Source organism: Callospermophilus lateralis, chromosome 6, assembly GCF_048772815.1.
Source record: "Callospermophilus lateralis isolate mCalLat2 chromosome 6, mCalLat2.hap1, whole genome shotgun sequence".
Classification (NCBI taxonomy): domain Eukaryota; kingdom Metazoa; phylum Chordata; class Mammalia; order Rodentia; family Sciuridae; genus Callospermophilus; species Callospermophilus lateralis.
In genome coordinates, this window is record NC_135310.1 from 153,675,073 (window position 1) to 153,693,121 (window position 18,049).

The following is an 18,049-nucleotide window of genomic DNA, read 5'->3' on the forward strand; positions in this document are numbered from 1 at the left end:
TGTCCCTTTTACCTGCCTTGTACTCTAACCAGAGTGCGCAGTGCATTACTTCCTGACACATCAATTACTGGCTTGTTTCTGTCCCTTACTACCATCTTGATTCCTGTCCCAAATTCGGCTCTTGGAAACCTTGCCTGTGCTTGGAAGGCTTCCTGAAGTTCCCGAGTTGCTACGAATTCTTTCTTCTTCTGAAGTTGCAACAGATTAAAGTTGTGCCCAGGGACATCTACCATAATCTGTCCTCTGTTCCTTGGACGTCGATGTGAGATCATCCTCACTACATTAAGAGTTCTGGCGAGCAGATACTCTTAGTCCAGTTGCCTCTTGAGCCCCATGAACTCCCCAACACCTCTCACAAGAAGTCCTCATTTACTGTTTGCCTAGTCAACGACTCTTGAATGGATCAGTAAAAATGATGCCACGGGAAGTGAGATCAGGAAGGCTATGGTACCATGCAGTTCACGTGGCTGTGGCCCTCCTGGGTGGACATAGAGGTGCAGGGGCGAGGGAACAGCAGAGCTGAATGCCAGATGCTGCACGACCTCTGATCCCAGCCCTGGGTTTGCTCTGAGTAGCTGAACGATAGATAGGAAGATGATGCAAACCACATGTTATTCAAAATGTCCCCATACACACATTGGAAGTAAAGAGATAGAATGATTTTAATAACATTTCACTTAACCCAGTATATCCAAAATATTTCTCTAACGTTCGAAGTTTCTCCCCTGTAGTAAGTTTTAGAAATCTGGCGTGGGCTTCACATTCACAACACATCTCAGTTCTCACCAGCCACGTATCGCAGGCCTCAGAGCCACATGGGGCTAAATGGCTGCCGCACTGAATGGTGCACGTCCAGAATTTGCTTCCTGAGAGGTCTGGTGCTTTGTTGTCAGAAATTCCATCAGCAAAACAGAGGAGGCAATAGAAAGGGAGGGCAGTCACGACGGAGACCAGGCTGAACCCACCACAGCTCAGCAGGCAGAGCTGGGCCGGGCTTCCCTTGCTCTCTGAGAAAGTTTTGCAAAAGCAGGTTTCTGGTGTACAGGGTGAATCTCCTTAAAGGATGCGGCCTTCGGGAGGATGAGGCCTTGGGGGAGGAGCAAGTTTATTTTGCTCTGTTGTCAATTTCTTCAGCTCCCAATTGTGTCAACAAGGTAGACATAAAAGCAGGATCAAACACCTTGAGGTGGAGCAGGTCCTAACCCACTTACAAATAAAAGAAAGGAAAAACCCTGCTGGAGCACACTGTAGTCCTGGGACTCTATCATGATCTGTCCTCTGTCCCTTGGGCCCCGATGCGTGATCATCCTCATGGCATTAAGAGTTCTGGCGAGCAGAAACTCCTGGGAACTGGGGAGGCGGCGGCAGCAGGATCACAGGCTCAGGGTCAGCCTGGGCAACGTTCAAGACTCGGAGTTTAGTGGTAAAGAGTCTTGGGTTCAATCGCCAGTATGGAAAAAGCAGAAAATTGAATTCACGAGATTGAATAAAAATCATGAGTTTAAAAATGAATAAACTGGGTTAAAATGATTCTAAACAAAGAGATTTTGCAGATATTTACATTTTCCTCAAAACTCTGCCTTCTCACCCCCTAACTGACCCTTTACACCCAACAAAGAAACTCCCCTGCTCCCTCTGTGCCACTTCCCGCCAAACTCCCAAGCTGATCTGAAGGTAGCTAAACTGAGCAGCCATTTCCCTCTATCTCTTGGGCCCTAGGACAGAAACCTTGGATCACTTCTGCAGTCACAGGGAGCAGGAAGGACACACCTACTTCAACTCCGACAATTACGTGACAAAGTTTCCTTATTGTCTTTAACTACAGAAGAGGAATGGAGCAGGCGTCTCCACGGTCGGCCCCAAACCTTTTCTTCTGCTTCTTAAGGGAAGCAGAACTCGTTCCCAGAAACACTGCAGGACGTGCAGCTGGCCAAAGTGTCAAAAGGTATGCACGCTGCCTACGCTGAAATACATGTTCCCCAGGCAGGGGCACAACCTCATAAAATGGAATACTTATCCAAGAGAAAAGTCCAGGGATATGGTGAACACAACCTATACTGACACACCTTTGTATGAATTTCCCTTTTCATTTTGGCATGCAATATCACACAGGTGTATTACACAAAACATTAAACAAAATGTTTCAAGTCTAACTTTTAAAAGCCAACACAACAGTTAGAAAAAATATCTCTCAGGAACAAAAGAATCCTAAATTGGAGAGAAGTGTAAGGATTCTCAACACAGCCATAGCAGCAGGATTTTTTTTTTTTTTTGTGTGTGTGTGTGTGTGTGTGTGTGTGTGGTAATGGGGATTGAACCCAGAGTGCTTAACCACTGAGCTACATCCATAGCCCTTTTTTTTTTATTTTGAGACAGGCTCTTACTAAGCCCAGCTGAGGCTGGACTTGAACTTGTGATCCTCCAGCCTCAGCCTCCCCAGCTGCTGGGATTACAGGTGTGTGTGGGAGACCAACCTTGCACGTGACTGAGTCACACTCCCCGGCTGGGTGCTGAGGCGCTCAGTCACAGAAATGTGGCAGAACTTTCCCTACCCTTCTTGGGTTCGATGGACGGTGTCTCTGGGTGTGTCTTCCTACAGCCCCATGGGTGGAGCTACGCTCACCTGTTCCTTTGTAATATAACCCCTCGCCCTGTTTAGGATAGAATGTTCCATGGAAGTGCCCTTGTGTGTGTGTCCCCTTCTCTTACTGTGTCCTTGGGTGTGGTCTACCCAGGAGTCAGTCAACCTGCTGACAGTGGACATCATGAAGATACAGACTCAGCCCCCTGAAACCTGACCCCTTGCCTCATTTGAATAGCTTCTCCTCAATAAAAGGGTCAGCACGCGCTCTCACTCTCTCTCTTCCTGCGGACCCTTAAGGTCAGAGAAGCCGTCAGAGCGACCCCAAAGAAAAAGGTATTTGTGTCTTATGTGGTTATTTTGTGCAGCCCAGTCAGCCCAGTTTCCCCAGAGTGACCCCTGAGCCTTTTAGTCGCGAGAACAGAACCCGGCAGGTGTGCACCACCACGCCCGGTCGGCAGCCCCACTGTTAACTAGCAGATCTCTTCTTCGTCTTCATTGGCTCTCCCTCCTCTTCCCCCTGCCACAGCAGGATGAGTCCCATCAGCACTTAGAACAACTGTTAGATCACTGCTGAATCCCTACCCATCACAGCGGAAGTGCACATCACAGCTTGGTGATGGTTACTATCTGCCATCGTCACATGATCATCGACATAATTTCCACAACTGTTCCAACAGATTATGTGAATATTCCTTGGAAAAATCACAAATCAACCTCAAGAGGATCTAAATGGTGAGCTCTGCCCCTTCCAGGTCAGGGTAGGCTGACGTGCACAGAGGCATCAACAGGGCCCAGGCCAGCCAGGCGGCTGGGTCCTCCTGAGGATGGATTCAGCCCAGCAAGCTTTCTCCAGCCCGGTCTCTGGCAAAGTGGCTCTGTCCATCGCGAAGAGACGGATAACCTTGCTGGACCTGAACCTTCTTTCTCCTGTGCTGGTGGGAGTCCTCCTGCCCCAGCCGGCCCAGCTGCCTCCCTGGCCTTTCGTCCTCTTCCTCCGTTGGTTGAACAGTCCTGGAGCAGCTCCCGTGAGCTGCGAGTACGGACTCGTCTTTTTTAACGAGTGTATAGTTTTGCCTTTTCCAGAATATCACAGAGATGGAACTGCACATCGTACAGCCTTTTCAGACTGGCTTCTTTCACTTAGCCCTTCCATGTGTGCTCATGGACATAGAGAGCTCATTTCCTTTTTATAACTGAGTAATATTCGACTGCATGGAAGTTCTAGTGTTGGCTCACCCTTCACCTGCTGAAGGACATCTTGGTTGCTTCCAGGCTTAAAAAAATAGGAGCGAAGCTGTTGTGTGGGATTTTGAACAGACATGCTTCATCTCATTTGGGTAAATAACTCAAGTGACACTGGGTTGTATGAAAAGAATACAGCTGGCTCCATAAGAAACTGCAATGGCTGTGTCACTTGTCACTTTCACGAGCGTTCCCGATGCTTCATACTCTTCCAGCTTGGGTGCTGTCAAATTTTTCGATTTTAGTCATTTTAATAGGCAGGTAGTGACATCTCATTGTTCTAATGTGCATTTCTATCTATGATGTTGAACATATTATTACACATTTATGTGCCACCTGTATGTCTTCTTTGGTGAGATGTCTATTCAGATCTTTGGCTCATTTTTAAATCAAGTTGTTGTTTTCTTACTGCTGAGCTTTAAAAGTTCGTTGTATATAAGTCCTTTATCAGGTGTGTTTTACAAATAGTTTTTAGTTTGTAGATTGTTTTCACTCTCTCAACGTCTTTGGCAGAGGAGTGTTAACTTTCAATCAAGTTCCACTTATTAATTTTGCCCCCATGGGTCATGCTTTTGACATTCTGTCTAAATGATCAACACCAAACCCAGGATCAACTAAATTTTCTCTTCTGTGATCTTCTAGAAGTGTTATAATTTTTGCATTTTATATTTAGGTCTATGATCCACTTTGAGTTAATTTTTATGAGGAATGTAAGGTTTGTCTTTACTTCTTTTTATGTGGATATCTAGTTGTTCCCACACCATTTGTTTTAACATTTTAATATTTTCTGCCAACTTACCTTCCAGTTATTTGATTCTCTCTTCAGCTGAATTTACTTGCTGTTAAACCCTAATTACTAAGTCCTTAATTTTGATTTTGGGTTTTTCAGATTGAGAATTTCTATTGGGTTGTTTTCCAAATGTTTGTATAATTTTTATTTCTCTTGAACATTCTTCAATCTATTGTTTTATCTCCTTAAACATAATAAGTATATTTATTTTAAAGTCTGTGTCTATTCATCTGAACACCCGAGGCATTTGTGGTAAAGTATAAAAAGTGTATTTCTACTTTTTATTTTTCTGCTGGCTCTTGTTTTATGTCAGATTATTTTGTCATACATCTTCTTTATCTTTGGTTTTGTGCTGGATATTGTGTGTGTGTGTGTGGGGGGGGGTCTGGGGAATGAACTCAGGGTCTCATGTATGCTATACAAGTGCTCTACCACTGGGCAAAACCCTCAGCCCCAGACATTATACTTTTTTTTTTAATATGTATTTTTTAGTTGTAGTTGGACACGATACCTTTATCTATTTATTTATTTATTTTACTTATTTTCATGTGGTGCTGAGGATTGACCCCAGGGCCTCACATGTGCTAGGCAAGCGCTCTACCTCTGAGCCACAACCCCAGCCCCAGACATTGTGCTTTTAAAAATGTTTGTGGAATCCTAAATGACCTAGGATTACACCTGCTCCTCTCAGTACTTGTGGGCACCTGCATCTGGTAGTGAAGAATTACTAGATGAAGTTCTAGAAGGAAGTGAAAATTTAGATGAACTTTGATCCAATTTTATAGCGTGAGATTTCCTGGATGACACAAATAACTTACAGCTCCTTGGCAATCCATGTGAGGGCTGATTTACTTTTTTTTTTTTTTTTTAATATTTATTTATTAGTTCTCGGCGGACACAACATCTTTGTTTGTATGTGGTGCTGAGGATCGAACCCGGGCCGCACGCATGCCAGGCGAGCGCGCTACCACTTGAGCCACATCCCCAGCCCTGATTTACTTTTATTTCTCATTCATAACCCAAGTCTGAATCTCAATCCATTTTGCCAACCAAAAGAACAAGGTGATTACCTTGGACCCCACCTCTGGCAGGACTTCTGTCCCCCTGAGTCTCACATAACTGTTGGCAACATTGCTGTGGCTAGAAATCATTTATTCCTTTGAAAAGGAATCATTTGATTCCTTTGAAAATACTATGTTCATCCAAATTTTGACTTCCTTTTAGAACTTCATCTAGTAATTCTTCACTAAATTTAGAAAATCTCCAATGCCATTAAGCACAGGTTTTTAAACAATTTCTCCACTTCTAACAATCCTTCCAGTGGAAGAGGTGACACTGATTACCTAGCCTAATTTGTCTTTTTTTTTTTTTTTAATTGGGGATTGAACCCAAGGGTGTTTACCCACCGAGCCACACCCTCAGCCCTTTTATTATTTTATTTTAAGACAGGGTCTTGCTAAATTGCTCAGGGCCTCACTAAGCTACTGAGGCTGGTCTAGAACTTGCAATCCTCCTGCTTCAGCCTTCTAAACTGCTAGGATTAAAGATGTGTACCATTGTGTCTGGCTTTTAATTTGTCATTTTCGACTGTGAAAGTCAGAACAGAAAACTTTCATCCCTTGAATTTCACACATATTTTGTGTCTGTGGCTTTTAATACAATTGATTTTATATTATCTTGGGCATGTATTCCTTAGCCCACCTCCATTAGAAGACTAGGACTAGGTCTAATCTGTGCAGCAACTATCCCTGCCTGGAATAATTATTTGTTAGATCAAATAATCCTGTCTTTTCTGATGTCTTTGCTGATTATTCATGCCAAAATCACATTGTTTTAAATAAATAAAAACTTTTTTTTTTTTTTTTGAGTTGGGGTCTGTGTTGCCCAGGCCCCAAAGTCCTGGCTCAAGTGATCCTCCTGCCTCAGCTTCCCGGGGAGCAGGGGCTACTGGCATGCACCACCAGCACCAGCTAAAATTCCATTCTTCTATAAGCATCGTCAAAAGCATCGTTCCTTTTCCTGTTTGTTTGCAACATCCTGTGTCATTGTAAATGTTATTCTATTGCATCGTGTATTTGAATTTAAATCGATCTTTATTCTTTCCAGATGTGCCTTATAGTGCATGTCTACAATACATACTTAAAATACAATTTTTTGTATGTATTAAATATTTAAAAGCTATATTAACATGACAACAGAACATTCATTTCATCTTGAAAATTTTGTGACACTTCTTAGACACTCTTGACAAGAACATTTGGCAAAACGAAGGTTACCAGCCACAGGCTAGAAAGTCACCAGAATACTTCTGTGTGTAACGTGATAGTGATTTTGCAAAAACGTTTTTGTGCCTCTTTTCAATTTCAGTTCTTTTTCTTCACTAAGCAGCAGTATATGGAATTGTTCAGTATTTTCCTGCTCCCCAGCCCCGCCGGCCCCCGTGAGGAAAGAAGTCAATATATCATGAGATTGATGGTATATTTTGAAATTTCTGGGAACCAGTGGTAAGGGAAAGAAGGACTACATAAGGGGCATGCATCTATCAGAAATAAAGATATTCTCTAGGTTGCAAATTTCATGGATAATATTCATATCAACTCAGGAAGAATTTATACTGGTCCCCAGACTTGGACAGCATGCCTGCCTAGTGCATACTTCTATAACAACATATTTCCTCTTTCTTAATGCATCTCAGAGCATTTGTTCAAGGCATACCTTCCTTGCTGGAGTTGAAAGTCTTAATGCCAAAGATAATTCCCCTAAGTTGCCTTTAGTAAGTACAAAGCATGAAATAGCATTTTAGTGGGTTTCCATAATCCAAGAGCTATAAACTGAATTTTCCTTCATAACCCAAGGGAAAGTGAGCCTTGCCTGTCTGGATCCCACGCCTTCACCAGCACTCTTAGACTGACCACTCATCATGTGTAGGAATAGCCTGTCCTAATCTCATCTCAAGAACTGTGGCCCTCATTAGCATCATGGGCTGGACTCTGGTCACACTTCTTATTTTTGGTGCCAAGTGTCCTTCTGAAACTCAACAGAATGCTCATTGGCAACAAAGTCAACCTTGAATCACTCAGAGCTGGTCACCTCTGAAGATATTAGCTATTCTTAGCAGGGCACAGAAAGAATGCCTGCCCCATCAATATCACCATTAACACGCTCTCATTCTGAGACACTGTTTCCTTCTGCCTTCTGGTCCCCACCCACTCACCCTGAGAATCTTGCTGACCCTCTGTCCTCATCAACAAAACAGAACAAGCACCTGAGAGACCAATCTGAGGACTAGGGCACTCCTGCCAAGAAAGGATGTGTGGGAAAGTCTCTGTAGAGGGGCACTCCAGCTGGACGCTATTATCAACATGAGTTGTCTGCTCATGGCTTTAGTTTTAATTAGAATGCTGTTTTTTTCTTCCTAAGAAGACAGGTAGGTAGCATATGTTGATTTGGGGGTTTTTTTGTTTGTTTGTTTGTTTATGTGTTTTGTTTTTTTGGAACTAGGGATTGAACCAAGGGGCACTTAACCACTGAGACACATCCTCAGTCCTTTTATATTTTATTTTGAGACAGGGTCTCACTAAGTTCCTTAGGGCTTAGGCTGGCCTTGAACCGGCGATCCTCTTGCCTCAGCCTCCAAAGGGATTACAGGAGGGCGCCACGGCACCAGGCTCTTACATGTGGGTTACTGCAATGAGTTAAAGACCCTACATTTCTGCACACTAAGCCAGTACACATGCCCAATTTCACATCCGAGCTTACCTTGGGAGGTTTCCTTAATGATGGAAAGAAAAAATTTCAGCGGCAGAGATACAGAGGGTGGTCAACACAGCAGCCACATCAGGGGAAACAATGAAAGAGAAAAAACAGAAGGTAAATTCAGCACCATGGTCACAGATCTGCAAAACACTCTACTTCCTGAGGCTCAGGGGCCCATCCAAACACATCCCTGCCTGAAGGAAAGGACTCTGGAATCTGCTCACAGATACAGCCTGCACATGATGAACCTCCCCTGTCCTGGTTTAACAGAGCAGACCCAGACTGTCATTGGGACGCGTTTTTTTAATGATTCTAAGAAATGGCAATGGATGAGCATTGCATATTGTCCAACGCTTTTAAATCAGTTTTCACATTCAACATTTTTTTTAATTGGCATTAATATATATGCATTTTTCCTTTGACAAACTATTATATATTAGAGCATTTCTCATTTTAAAAGCATGATTCTAAATGGTAATAGACTAGAAACTTAAAAGCCAGTTATCCCCTTTCACTGTCAACAAGCACACACACATACACTTTGTATAATGACCATTTTTCCCTGTTAATAACTCCAGAAGCACTGAAAGCACACCTGGAGGGAACTCGGATGAGGATCAGGTTTTCAAAGACACAGAATATTAGGTTGTCTTGCTTGGTAAGTATTTTCCCATGTGCGAAACCAAGGAGCTGGTCTTAGATTTCTAAGGTGGGGGTTCCTACCACAGTTCTTGGCCCTCCTGATGTCATTCTTGGTCAACCTGTGATCATCACCGATCACAAACTGAAATGACTATTTCCCAGGGCTTTACTCCATCCTCACAGGGACAGCGTCACAGGGACTGACAATAGATTTCCCAGGCAGAAGGCATGGGATAGAAAGGCCCCCGCAAAACCAGCATGGCACCTTTCCCCATCCTTGGGCTGGACAATCCTGCAGAGCTCAGCAGCAGGGGAAATGCCCTCTGACCCCACAGTCAGGTGGATATCCTTCATCTCTAAATGCAGAGAAAAAAATCACAAAATTCCTATTGTGGCAGAGCTGAAAAGCCATTTTCTTGGAATTCCACGAGTTAGCCAAGAGGAAACGAGCCGTTGGGCCTTACGTCATTATCTTGGACAAGCACAATGGGAATGCAATTTTTGTCTTTGGGTTTTTTTGGTCTAGAATAACTGGTATCCGGCAAGTCTCAACATATTTGTGTGTCTATCCCTTAAAACGAGATAAATATTTATAGATGTTGGAGTAAAAAATGCATGAGTGTTTTTAATTCTAAGAAGGTCAGGAATTTTCATTCTGTATACAAAGTCTGAGGTTTTTGCCAAGAAAATTTCCTTAAGTGGAACACTGCTCTGGCAGGCATCTGCTCAGAGCAGGTAGAAGGATAATGAACACCTCACTACACGCTTTGTCCCTAGGATGGGGATTGAACCCAGGACCTTGGGCTTGGGAGTCAAATGCTCTACCACCAAGCTACACCCCAGCCTCGGCACTGTATTTTTGACTAGGACTTTTCTCACTTTGTTTGCTTTATCTAACAAAGGAAGGAAACGTCACTTGGGTTACAACAAAGCAATCACCTGAAACGGCATGCACCATGTCAGTAAGACACAGTCGTTCCTAGGTGTCTATGAGGGGTTGATACAAAATCCACAGATGCTCAACTACTTTACACATAATGGTGTAATATCTGCATATAACCTATGTGCATCCTGTATAATTAAAATCATCTCTAGCTTTCCTAATATAATCTAAATGTGTAAATAGTTGTTATGCTGTATTGTTTAGCAAAAGATGACAAGATTTTTTTTAAAAAAAAGGCACACTTTTTTCCTTGAATATTTTTGATCTGTTGGTGGTTGAATCTGAGAATGCAGAACCCACAGGTGTGGAGGGCTGATTGTCTAGTTCCCTTTTAAGGTTTCCTGATAAATCACGTAACCCAACGGAGGTGGGACAGGCTAGCTAGATCCCAGGGAGCTCTCCAGAGTTCCTGTGTGTGTCCTTTACACTAGAGCCACACAGTACTTGCCACCAGCAGCCAGGAAGCAGGGCTGGTTGGCAGCCAGTATCAGCACATTGATCTTGTTAGCTGCCAATAAAAAAATGATCCTTTCTCCCCCGACATTCTAATAGGCTTTTTTCATTCTTCTTAGAAAACCTAATCCTATTTCAGCCTTCTAAGTAGTTTAAAAGGGTACTCCTTTCACGCCGAAAGCACAACATATGGTAATAACACCACAATTCTGTGATGGTCTTTTGTGTTTTAAGGACTGCTTATAACCAATGGGTGGGGGCTGGGTAGCAGGGAAAATGGAAACCGCGAGGCTCATCTGCTTCTCCCCACATGCATTCATCATTTCGTTTAGAACAAGGAGTCCCATTAAAGAAGAGAGAGCCGCGGAGGGCATCACAACTGTGCTTTATTAACTGGCCCACCTTTCTTAAGATGTCAATCAGGTGATGAGCAGAAGTGGACTATGGTTCTAAGGCAGAACCATAGTCCACTGCCCAAATCCCTAGAGGTTGAACGTCAATCTTTGGTAGTTGTGGGGAAAAAAAAAAAAAAATTCCCAGTGTGAGTAGTATTGACAGCATAATCAAATACAGTTTGCTCTTCTTTGATAGAAACTCATGTGATATTATAATGTAAAAATGAAAGGTTTTAAGGTTTCACGTATATGCAGGTAAACTATAAAAAGAACAGGAGGCCACTAGGAGGAGATGGTGCCAGTGCTCTGGGGCTTCTATATTTAGAAAATGAACCAAGTCCAGACTATCGAAAGAGGCTGAGCATTAGTTATTTAACCAGGAACATTCCAACCAGGACAGTTCAAATAAGGCAACTCCTCCAACTTGAACCAAGCAAGTAATTCCTCTGCTCAGCTTCAAGTTCACCATTCAAATGTTTCTTTGGTGGAGCCCCAAGCCACTTCCCCTGTGGAGCCACACAATTCATGAAGCATTATCTGCACAAGTAAACTCTTAACGTTAATATGCCTAAGTTCAACTCTTAACAATATGGAAAAGGAAGAGATGCAGATGATTCATGTAAACACTTATGTGATTCCATACCATCGATATTAAATACAGTCATGTACCAGAGTGTCAGTTAAGTCCATGACAGACACACAGACAATGCTGGCCCCATAAGATAATGCTGCCCAGGAACACCGCAGTTGCCTAATTTGTGGAAGCACACTCTATGGTGTTCAAACGAAAATGAACTCGCTACCAACGCCTCCCTCAGAACTCCGACTCTCTCAGCCAGCGCTCCTGCTGTGGAGTGCCCCTGCCTGGGTGTAGATTTAATGTTGTGGCCCTTTGCTGATGACATCAGTCAAAGCCACATCCCTATTGTTGAGAAACCTGTGTGGCTCTGTTGCGGAAGGAGGCAGTGTTTCTGCTAACCAACTGTCTCGTGAACTAAGAAGAACATTCCTTCAAACAGACCTCAATGAATGACCCCAAGACACAGGTGTGGTTGCTAAATCCTTAGCAAACATTTTACTGCCACTTGCTTGAAAAAGTGTTACTACTGAGCCTTCTCGGCTGCCTGCTCTCATTCATTCTCCAAAAAGCCCTTGTTTTTGATTGCACAAACCTCTGGAAGGGGAAGTAGATTTTTCTGTGTATGCCAAAGAAATAAACTGAAAACAACTTGATGTTTTCAAAGCCAGCCAAGTAATCTTGTTTGCAGGTCTCGGGATTTGGAGAGAAAACGAACAGATGTGGCTCTACCCTGACTGTGGCACTACTTGTGCAAGACACTGAAGCTCCTCCCCACTCCCAGGACAGGAGGGTTGATCTCTCTGCACCAGGTGTATTGACCACACAGCTCGTGCAACTTGTATGCCCCTGACCCTCTTCTGTCCCCCAGCTCTGCCTGACCCCTCAGACACCTCTTCAAGACCAGTTCAAGGCTCAACTCTGTCAATTCCTCAGCATTGGCCCTCACTGCCTCTCACGCTCCAAGGTTCCTATGTCCCACAAAACAGCTTAGCGCCTGCTGGCACACACAGCTGGGGAGCCTTGTAGTCAAGTCTTCTGTATCTTTAAAATTTAAACCCCTTGAAAACGAGGCCATGCTGCACTGCTTTCATCACCCGTCCCCCACTCCACCTCACCCTCTCAGCACAAGAACTCAGAAATGATATTTTGCCTTAGAGAATTAAACGTAATCCAGATGTGGAATTTACTTAGATCACCACCAGGGCCCCACAATTTGGGGGCAAGACTGCCTTCACTTAGCAGATGGGCCTTCAGAGGGACCAGGGGTGCTGCTCAGGGGCCAATCATGTGCTTAGCATGCAGAACCAAAAAAAACCTTCAGAAAGCACAGACCACCTCTCATGGTTTATTTAAAAACAATATTCCTCTCGACCAGCATTGCATACACAGTTGAAGTTCTATGGGATTTTAACAAAGGTCAACTAAAAAGTTCTGATGTCATTAAATTGGGAAATGCACTAAGCCCAATGCGGGTTATTGGACGGCACAGCTTTCCACGCCGATGTATGTCTCTGACGTCACTCAGTAAATGCAGCATTTCAACAGCAGCATCGCCCAACGTATTTGACCACAGACTTCTTTGAGAGGAACGTCTTGGAGCATATTTTGGGAAACACTTCTCATTGATTTCAATGGAAAACAACCAGAAAGGCTTTCATGAATGCAATGAGATTTCAAGTGTCTGCCAAAAACATTTCCACCATCAAAATGTGTCAATTTTGCAATGGAAACAATAAAATTCTGAAACAAAGCGATTAACAGCATGTTACAATTCTCACCAGGAGTTTTCTATTCAGTTTAAGTTTTATAAATCAAGTTCATTATTTGAAAACTCTGATGATTCAAAAAAATGTTTTGGAGGTATAATAGCTTGTAAACATAATAAAATAAAATTCCAATTTTAAAAATCGTTATATTTCCTTTCTGCACTTGCATAAATCTGTCTGCCACCAGACAGATTTTTCTTTCTCCCTCTCCCCGGACCCTGCAGGACTAGCGATTGAATACAAATGCACTCTGCCTCTGAGCTGTATCTCTAGGCTTTTTAATTTTAGACAAGGTCTCACTGAGTTACTGAGGCTAGCCTCAAACTTGCAATCCTCCCACTTCAGCCTCCTGAGTAGCTGGGATCACAGGTATGCACCAGTGAGCCTCGCTAGACTCAAGTTTCAATGATACAAAACATACCATCTCCACTGGCTAAACAGTGAAACCCACAGTAGTGACCCTCTACTTGGAACTGACCATAGCTCTAATGGTGTGTGTCAAATGCCTTACACAATTTTCATACCATAACTCTTGTGAAAGGAACCAACCAATCAGTAAGTCATCAACATTCCCTGCTCTCAGGATTCTCTCCACTGTGAAAAGTAACTGTAAATATGCTTCTGGTAAAGGTGTTGGCTAATAGAAAAAGAAAATTAAATGTCAGCTTGAACCTAAAGTCTCAGATACAAAAAGTTCCTTTGTAATTGAGGTTTCCTCATTTGATGAAGTGAGGAGGAGAATATTCAGGTAATAAAACTTCCCCTTCTGGATTCTACCTCCAGTCTGGGAAGAATTCTGGCAAGGGCACCAGAGGCCCAACCCGCTGGACAAGCAGACCAGGACACAGATAGGACAGGTGCACTTGGAGTACCGGCCCCTCTTCTGCTCTTTCCTGAGCCCTCTCCAGCATTCAGCAGACACTCAGCAAAATCCACCCAGTAAGCCAACTGACCCACCCTATCTTTACCTGAGGCACTGCCTTTTTGACTTTCACCTTATATACATTCAAGTTTCTTTTTTCCATCTCTGAATTCATGATGGATTTTTAAATATCTTACAGTAAGACAACTGATGGTTGGGAGAGAGGGTCACGTGAAAATAAACACCTTCCCAGCAATGGTCTGGAAGCCCTGAGGAGGGGTTACTTGTTTTTCAAGCCCTCCTCCCCATCCAGGCTCCAACCCTAATGGAGAAACCCCAACAGACACTGATTGCAAATAAGAGTGCACAAAGGAGGACTTGTTGAACCTCTAACTCCTCTAATTCCCCTTTCTGCAAAACTTCTGCATGACTTCAGGCTTCCTGAGTCTTTTCTCATCCTCTCACCTTATAGCTTCCGAATCACCCAAGACTGGTCCCTTTTACCAAAAAGTTACTCTGAACTCAGAACAGTAAGGGCAGGCAGGAGCAGGAGCCAGACGTAGATAGTCTCAGGACAAACTCTGGAACATCCTACAAGTTTTCCAAACCACAGATTTGGAGAATTACCAGGTCCTTATTCTTATGGAGAGGAGGCACTCAATAATTGAGGTCTTGTCTTCTCAGTAAGTTAACTTTGTTATTAAAATAATCCTGGTTGGGCACTTCCACAGGTTTTGCTCTCACAGCAATTTAGCAACATAAAACTGCATGCTGTTCTGAAAAATGCAAAACAGAAAAAAAGCTCCATCCCTGCTCTCCCAGTTGGAGGAGAGCAAGATCTCGAAGCCACGTTGACATGGTGAGGCAGGTGAGGTCAGGGAACTGCCTGCATCTCAGTCTCTGCCACTCATGTTGTTATTTCAAATGAAGAGCAAGGAGGGAAGGTCGGCCCAGCCCAGCCTGGGAGAAGAAGCGGGTGTGTCGGGCAGGGAAGGAGGCAGGGTGTGCAGGGGCAGGAAGGACGGAGTCAGGATCCTGGGAGTCATGGCTAATAAGCCAGTCACTGCCACCTCCTGAAGCTGAAAGTGGGGCCACAGGGTTGGGACTGATGGGCACAAAACTAGACAGAAAGAGGGGTGAGGAAGGAAACCAGCTCTCAACCTAGACGAATCCACCACACCACCTGGCCCCACGCTCCTCGAAGCAGTCTGAGCGCCGGTGCCAGGCCACAGCTATTTCTAGGCCAGAGACCTCTTCCAAAGCAGTGGCCACTCTCTTGCTTTCTTTTATGGGTACAATGTCACAATGCTTTCGTCCCCCAGCATCTACTAAAGTGTCAGTCCCTGACTGGCTGGAATAAAAGGGAAAACAAAAATAACAACCATCTACTACTGATTTTTCCAGAAGCACCGAGTTCAAGGACATTTCTAGTCTATAAAATGTTCAGGTCAGAAGCCAAACATCAAATACCTGTTACCAAATGCTAAAAAAAAATTTAAATAATTTGTTCTTGCTTTTTAAAACGACATTACTTGTGATGATCCTTGTCACCGAATAAGTGACGTTTTCTCTCCTGAAAGTTTTTAATATTGCTGTCTGTAAGCTGAGGGAAAGTACTCCAGAATGAAATTGCATTTCCATGTAATTAACTGGCTAATAAAAAAATTGCAAGAAAATACAAACCTTGATTCATAATCCACTTGAATCAAATATATGAAATATGTCAAGAGCTTTGTAATGTTTTGAACAACTAATAATAAAAAAAAATACAAACCCTGAAATAAATACTCATGAATAGACCACAATAACTATTGGTATCACATAATGATGTTCCTGCGGCTTCTATTTCCAAAATCAAAAAGGCTCCACAAAGCAAATGGAGTGTCACAACTCACATGATGTCCTTTTACGTAATCACTGTCCATCATAACTACTTTTCTGCCCAGCAACCCTGGACCCTTCCTCCTGACTAACAATCCAGCCGACCCCAGCGGGGGCTCAGGGGCACAGGCAGGAAGGCTGCGTGGAGCTTGCTCCAGGCCGCTTGTCCCTCCTGCTCCTGAAGGCCATGCCTGCAGTTACCCATCCATGGCGCCACGAGCTCACACCAGGTGACCAAGACGAAATCAACAGAGGAACGCGGCTCTGGTGTGGTTTTCTTGTCCCATCTTAAAAAAAGGATTGTGTGGTGAATCTTTCCCAGTGCTAGAGCAGGGAGCTCCAAGTTCAGATTTAAAAATCCAGAATGCAGCACCTCTGTAGGTCACCCTCAGGACACAGTGTACCCAACCCCAGCCTCGGCCACTGCTGGAGACCTGACTCCAGGTAATGTGCCTTTGGCTACCTGGTTCTAACTATGCAGTTTCGGTTATATTTCCTAGGTTAATTTGCGACTTATGGGAGATCTTGTGTCTAACCATAAAACATGCTGCTGCATAACCATGGTGTAGAACTGTACAATGATGATACATTAGACTTTTCTGCATTAGGCAGAACCTGACCTTGTGCTCTTGAGACAGTTTCTTGAAAGCACTGATGGTTGCTGAACAGCCTTAGGTCCCTGTTGACACCCACAAGTGGCCTTTAGTGATAGCCAGTCCAACACGGAGGTCACATGCAGGAACACAGAGGCCAGACTGCCCACTTCCATGCTCCTCACTCCCAGCATGACGCAGCGTGACCTTGGACATGGCAGGGAGCTGGCGGGAGGGTTAAGTGAGCTGACACAGGAAAAGCATTCACAGACGTGAGAGTAGGTGCCAGCCACCTACTTTACCTACAAACTCCGCCCAGAAAACCTCCTCTCCATCTGCACAGAGGCACCTGCTGCTGCAGGGCTCGAGACCCCCGACTCAGCAGCCCGCTTGCTCTGTGCAGTACAGATGCCGACTGTGCAGAACCATCTAAAGGTCATGGTGAGTCAATCACCAAGGCAGGAGACTGTCTCTCATGAATGACCTTTTAGGAGGAGTGATGGCACGTCTTCCTCATTCCCTGTGAAGGAGCCTGCCAAGGCCATGTCTGTGACCCAGGTCACGCTAGTGATGAGCACTCCTGGAAATACTGCTCTTTAGGTTAGGAAGTGTAGGACAGCAAAACAGCAACCATTTAAATCTAACCTACTGAGCAGCGGTGAAGGAGGGTGCTGTGGCTTAGATGTGAGGTGTCCCCCCAAGGCTCAGGAGTGAGACAATGCAAGAAAGCTTAGAGGTGAGACGATGTGTTAGGAGAGCCTTCACCCAGCAGTGCATCAAGCCACTTGAACGGATTAACTGGGTGGTGACTGAAGACAGGTGGGGGTGGCTGGAGGAGGTGGGTCACTGGGGGTGTGCCTTTGGAGTTTATATGTTGTCCCTGGTGAATGAGCTTCTCTCTCCCCTTCCTGGTGGCCCTGTCCTCAGCTGCTTTCCTCCATCACATCCTTCCACCACCACGTTCTGCCTCATCTTGGGCCCAGAGCAACGGAGCCATCTATAGACTGAGACCTCTGAAACCAAGAGCCCCAAAGCAGCCTTTCCTCCTCTAAAATTATTATCGTCAGGTCTTTTGGTCACAGCAACACAGAACTACTAAACAGAGGGACCTACAGATCCATTCAAAATTACACCCACCCGTGCTGCAAGGGGAAAAAAGAATGGGTAGGAACAGAGGGGCTACCTCCTTTTGAACCCTCATGGGTGTGTGATCTCCCTAGGGTGCCCACCACCTTGTAGAGCTAACTCCACGAGGCAAGTCTGAAGCGTGGCTAAAAGGGCCAGTACTAGAATGGGCCAGATCAACCTCCAATGGGAAAAAAGGATTAAAAAATAATAAGAAATAAAAAATAAGAAAGACTGACTTGTCAGGGGGAAAAAAAAGGAAAAGAAAAAAGTTTTCACAGGTGGACACTGAACCCATGACCTCATGGGGCCGACGGTGGGATCAGCGATGATGTCCCCGAGCCCACCAGAGCCTGTGCTGTCTCCATGGCACCAGGACACCTTCCCCGCGTACTCGCGCATCTCTGAGGAGGACAGAACTAAGGCTGCTGAGCATA

The 18,049-nt window shown here is 44.4% G+C and overlaps 1 protein-coding gene across 1 annotated transcript in view; it reads right to left on the reverse strand.

Moving 5' to 3' along the window:
• Positions 1 to 18,049, reverse strand: part of Kif13a (kinesin family member 13A) — a 176,777-nt gene that overhangs the window by 99,786 nt on the left and 58,942 nt on the right. Inside the window, 1 exon segment of the mRNA XM_076859246.1 lies at positions 8,376 to 8,388. Within this exon segment, the coding sequence (XP_076715361.1) occupies positions 8,376 to 8,388 (13 nt within the window).